Raw genomic sequence first — 6,000 nt, 5'->3', positions numbered from 1 at the left:
GTGTGGTGGAACTACTATATGATGGTAGCAACTTTGCATCTCTTCCCAACTCAGTGTTCAGGGTCCTCTGCTGGCAGACTTGAAATAAGACTTGCTGGACACTGGCAAGCACAAGTAACCAGAGTGAGAACCAGCTGTAAGACATTACTGGCACACCACTGGACAGGGTACCTATATAAGGGTAATAATCCTACTCACGCATTACCAGCCCCCAGACTCTTGTGGGTTTTGACAGCATTTCAGGGGGGAACAAGTTCTTTTTTTCAGCTCAGTTTACAACCGCTTTGTGGCAAAGACGAAAACCAACGACTTTAGCTTTGGCATTATTTCAAAACCTAAAATTCAGATCTTCTGTGACTGAAAACTGTCACACATGAACTATGACACTCCATGAGAAGTCGTCCTGAATACAGGTTTGCATCCATTGATAAAGGGCAAGAAATCCGGGAACTCGCGCCTGCTTCCTCCAGCCAAGAGGGAACTGCCTCTCTCACCTCTTCCTCAGCACCCTTGGCGACGAGAGGGGGAAGCGGGGGAGAGGGAGAAGGGGAGAGGGAGCGGGGATCTTGCCTGAGGGCACAGAGAAACAGTGGGCGGGCTTTGCCCTGGAGTGAGTGGGTGGATCCTCCCCCAAGAGCCGGCTAAACAAAGCTCCCGGCGGGCAAGGCAATCCTCGCAACACAGAGCGATGGCGTCCTCCTGGATGGAGTCCTCCTGGCTTGAGACGCACTGGGCAAGGCCCTTTCACCTGACGTTGGTGTTCTGCTTGGCCCTAGGGCTGCTGCACGCCATCAGGCTCTACCTGCAGAGGCAGAGGTTGCTTCGGGACCTGCGTCCCTTCCCCTCGCCCCCCACTCACTGGCTCTACGGGCATCAAAAGGTAGACACATACGAGGGAGGGGTGAAGGAGGATGCTGGAAACCCGATCGCGCAGAGAAGCGGCTACTTCCTTATTTTCCTCCCATCCCTCAGTCCTGCACCGACCTTTCCTGCCCAGCCTGTGGCACCCGGCAATTACATTACTCCATGAAACACCCTAGAGCCACCAGAAGGGATATTTAGGGGGTGGGAGTAGGATGGGGGATGTTTAAAGAGACAATATGGAAAAAGAAAGCTGTGGTGTAATTCAGGTCTGTCTAAACTGCTTCGCTCATCTCTTGCATTTATGTATGCGTTTTAAAAAGACTTCCACATACATTGCTAAAAAATAGTCTTGTTATCCTAAACAACATGGGTTTGTTTTGTTTTGTTTTTTTTCTTTATTTTTGGCTGTGCTGGGTCTTCATTGATGTGCATAGGCCTTTTCTATTTGCAGTGAGCAGGGGCTACTCTCTAGTTGTACCCTGCACGGACTTCTGATTGCGGTGACTTTTCTTGTCACAAACCATGAGCTCTAGGGCTGGGGCGGGGGGTTCAGTAGTTGCTGCGTGTGGGCCAGTAGTTGTGGCACGGGGTCTTAGTTGCCCTGCAGCTAGTGAAATCTTCCCAGACCAGGGACCAAACCCTTGTCCCCTGCATTGGCACACAGATTCCCAGTCATATCACATCATCCGTATCATAGCATGTGTCAGAATTTCCTTCCTTTGTAAGGCTGAATAATATCCCAGTGTATGTATATATCACATTTTCTTTATCCATTCATTCGTTGATGGACACTTGGGTTGTTTCCACATTTTAGCAGTTGTGAACATGAGTGTACAAATATCTCTTTGAGACCTTGCTTTCAATTCTTTTGGGTAAATGTGCAAAAATGGAATTGCTGGATCGTATGGTAATTCTATTTGTAGTTTTTTGAGGAGCCACTGTACTGTTTTCCACAGTGGCAATACCATTTTACATTTTCACCAGAAGTACACAGGAGTTCCAGTTTCTCAACATGCTTGCCAAAACTTGTTTATTTTCTGTTCTTTTTTTGAATGGCAGCCATCCTAATGGATGTGAGGTAGTATCTCATAATTTTGGTTTGCATTTCCCTAATGATAAAGCTGAGCGCCGAAAATTTGATGCTTTGAACTGTGGTGTTGGAGAAGACTCTTGAGAGTCCCTTGGACTGCAAGGAGATCCAACCAGTCCATCCTAAAGGAGATCAGTCCTGGGTGTTCATTGGCAGGACCGATGCTGAAGCTGAAGCTCCAATACTTTGGCCACCTCATGCGAAGAGTTGACTCATTGGAAAAGACCCTGATGCTGGGAGGGATTGGGGACAGGAGGAGAAGGGGACGACAGAGGATGAGATGGCTGGATGGCATCACCGACTCGATGGGCATGAGTTTGAGTAAACTCCAGGAGTTGGTGATGGACAGGGAGGCCTGGCGTGCTGCGATTCATGGGGTCGCAAAGAGTTGGACACGGCTGAGCAACTGAACTGAACTGAATGATCAGTGATCCTGAACTGATGTATCACTGAACATCTTTTCATGTGCTTATTTCCATTTGTATATCTTACTTGGAGAAATGTCTAATTAAGTCTTTTGTTCTTTTTTAACTTGAAAATTTTTACTGAATGGAAGATTCTTTAAATTCTATAGTGCTTTACAATTTTCAGAAGTTACATACATATGATTTCATGTAATCCATTGTTGTTGTTCAGTTACCCAGTCGTGTCTGACTCTTTGCAACACCATGGACTGCAACACACCAGGCCTCTCTGTCCCTCACTATCTCCAAAGTTTGCTCAAGTTCATGTCCATTGCATTGGTGATGCAATCTAGCTATCTTACCCTCTGACGCCATCTTCTCCTTCTGCCCTCAATCTTTCACATCAGGAATTTTTCCAATGAGTCGGCTGTTCACATCAAATGAACAAAATACTGGCGTTTCAGCTTCAGCATCCTTCCAATGAGTATTCAGGGTTGATTTCCCTTAAGATTGACTGGTTTGATCTCCTTGCTGTCCAAGGGACTCTCAGGAGTCTTCTCCAGCACCATAGTTCAAAGGCTTCAATTCTTTAGCGCTCCGTCTTCTTTATAGTCCAGCTCTCACAACTGTACATGACCACTGGGAAGACCATATGCTTGACTATAAAGGACCTTTCTCGGCAGAGTAATGTCTCTGCTTTTCAACACACCGTCTAGGTCTGTCATAGCTTTCTTTCCAAGAAGCAAACATCTGATTTCATGGCTGCAGTCACCATCCTCAGTGATTTTAGAGCCCAAGAAGAGGAAATCTGTCACTACTTCTACCATTTCCCCTTCTATTTACCATGAGTTAATGGGGCCAGGTGCCATGATCTTAGGTGTTTTTTTTTTAATATTTAGTTTTAAGCTGGCTCTTTTTCACTCTCATCCCTCACTCTCATCAAGAGGTTCTTTAGTTCCTCTTCGCTTTCTGCCATTAGAGTGGTATCATTCACATATCTGAAGTTGTTGAAGTTTCTCCTGCCTATCTTGATTCCAGCTCGTATCTCATCCAGCCCAACATTTCTCATGATGTGCTCAGCATGTAGATTAAACAAACAGGGTGACAGCAGACAGCCCTGTTGTATTCCTTTCTCAATCTTGAACCAATCAGTTGTTTCATACAGGGTTTGCCTTTGCATACAGGTTGCTTCTTGAGCCGCATATAGGTTTCTCAGGAGACAGGTAAGATGGTCTGGTATTCCCATCTCTTTAAGAGCTTTCCACAGTTTATTATGATCCACACAGTCAAAGGCTTTGGCATAGTCGATGAAACAGAGGTAGTTTTTTTTTTTTTTTTTGGAATTCCCTAGCGTTCTCTATGATCCAGAAATGTTGGCAATTTGATCTCTGGTTCCTCTTCCTTTTCTAAATCCACCTTGGACATCTGGAAGTTTTTGATTTGCATAATCCTGAAGCCTAGCATACAAGATTTTAAGCATGACCTTACTAGCATGGGAGATGAGTGTAATTGTCTGATGGGTAGCAGATTCTTTAGTACTACCCTTCTTGGGAATTGGAATGAGGATTGACCTTTTCCAGTCCTGTGGCCACTGCTGGGTCTTCCAGATTTGCTGACATATTGAATGCAAAACCTTGATGGCATCATCCTTTAGGGTTTTGAATAGTTCTGCTGGAATTCCATTGCATCCACTGGCTTTATTAACAGTAGAGCTTCCTAAGGCCCACTTGACTTTACTGTCCCAGGATGACTGGCTCTGGGTGGCTGACCATACCATCGTAGTCATCCAGTTCATCTGTATCTTTTTTATACAGTTCTTCTGTGTATTCTTTCCACCTCTTCTTGATCTCTTCAGCATCTCTAAGTTCTCTACCACCTCTGTCCTCTATTGTGCCCATCTTTGGGCAAATGTTCCCTTGATATCTCCAAGTTTCCTGAAGAGACGTCTAGTCTTCCCCTTCTGTTGTTTTTTCTAGTTTTATACACTGCTCTTTGAAGAAGGCCTTCTTGTCTCTCCATGCTGTTCTTTGGAAATCTGTATTTAATTGGTATACCTTTCCCTTTCTCCCTTGCTTTTCACATCTCTTCTTTCTTTAGCTATTTGTAAGGCCTCCTCCCATAACCACTTGGCCTTCTTGCTTTTCTTTATCTTTGAGATGGTTTTGTTCACTGCTTCCTGTACAATATTATGGACCCTCATCCATAATTCTTCAAGCACACTGTTTACAAGTTCTAATCCTTTAAATCTATTCATTACCTCCACTGCATATTCATAGGGGATTTGATTTAAATCATACCTGGCTGTCCTAGTGGTTTTCCTCACTTTCTTTAGTTCAAGCCTGAATTTTGCCATGAGAAGCTGATGATCTGAGCTACAGTCAGCTCCAAATCTTGTTTTTGCTGACTGTATACAGCTATTCCATCTTCAGCTACAAAGAGTGTAATCAATTTGATTTCAATATTAGCCATTTGGTGATGTTCATGTGTAAAGTCGTCCCTTGTGTCATTGAAAAAGGACATTTGCTATGACCAATGCATTCTTTTGACAGAATTCAGTTACCCTTTGCCCTGCTTCATTTTGTTCTCCAAGGCCAAACTTGCCTGTTACTCCAGGTATCTCTTGACTTCCTGCTTTTGCATTCCAATCGCCAATGATGAATAGAACATCTTTTTTTGGTGCTAGTTTTAGGAGGTCTTCTAGTTCATCATAGAACTGATCAACTTCAGCTTCTTCAGCATCGTTGGTAGGGGCATAGACGTGGGTTATTGTGATATTGATTGATTTGCCTTGGAAATGAACCCAGATCATTCTGTCACCTTTGATGTTGCACCCAAGTACTGCATTTTGGACTCTCTTGTGGATTTCAGAGCTATTCCATTTCTTCTATGGGATTCTTGCCCGCAGTAATAGATATAAAGGTCATCTGCATTAAATTCACCCATTCCCATCCATTTTAGTTCACTGATTCCTAAGATATCAATGTTTATTCTTACCATCTCCTGCTTGACCATGTCCAATTTACCTTGATTCATGGACCTAACATTCCAGGTTCCTATGCAATACTGTTCTTTGCAGCATCAGATTTTACTTTCATCACCAGAAATATCCACAGCTGAGTGTTGTTTCCACTTTGGCCCAGCCGCTTCATTCTTTCTGGGGCTATTAGTAGTTCTCCTCCACTCCTCCCTGGTAGCATATTGGACACCTTCAGACCTGGAAACACTCATCTTTTGGTATTTTATCTTTTTGTCCTTTTATGCAGTTTATGAAGTTCTCAATAGCGAGTAAATTGGGGTGGTTTGTCATTTCCACCTCCAGTGAATCATGTTTTGTTAGAACTCTCTGCTATGACCCTTCCATCTTTGGTGGCCCTCCATGGCATGGCTCATAGCTTCATCGAGTTACATGAGCCCCCTTACCACAACAGGGCAGTGATCCATGAAGGGGTGCTTTACAATTTTTAAATTCTGTAGTGCTTTACAATTTTCAAGAGTTTCATACATATAATTTCATATAATCCATAATAACCCTTTTTTCCTCCTACCCCTATATTTCCCACCCCCCTTTCTTCTCGCCACTGGTAAACACTAGTTTCTTCTCTATATCTGCGAGTCTGCTTCTTTTTTGTTTTATTCACTAGT

General features: G+C 43.7%; 1 protein-coding gene across 1 annotated transcript in view; it reads left to right on the top strand.

Annotated features, from left to right (window-relative positions):
- Positions 1 to 665: 665 nt before the first annotated feature.
- LOC122678176 (cytochrome P450 4X1-like) overlaps positions 666 to 6,000 on the top strand; it is a 40,672-nt gene continuing 35,337 nt past the window's right edge. Inside the window, exon 1 of the mRNA XM_043878743.1 lies at positions 666 to 880. Coding sequence (XP_043734678.1) covers positions 689 to 880 — 192 coding nt within the window. The 5' untranslated portion in view covers positions 666 to 688. The remainder of the gene's footprint in view (positions 881 to 6,000) is intronic.

This window comes from Cervus elaphus, chromosome 20 (assembly GCF_910594005.1).
Source record: "Cervus elaphus chromosome 20, mCerEla1.1, whole genome shotgun sequence".
NCBI classification, from domain to species: domain Eukaryota; kingdom Metazoa; phylum Chordata; class Mammalia; order Artiodactyla; family Cervidae; genus Cervus; species Cervus elaphus.
This window is presented reverse-complemented; position numbering and strand designations above follow the sequence as displayed.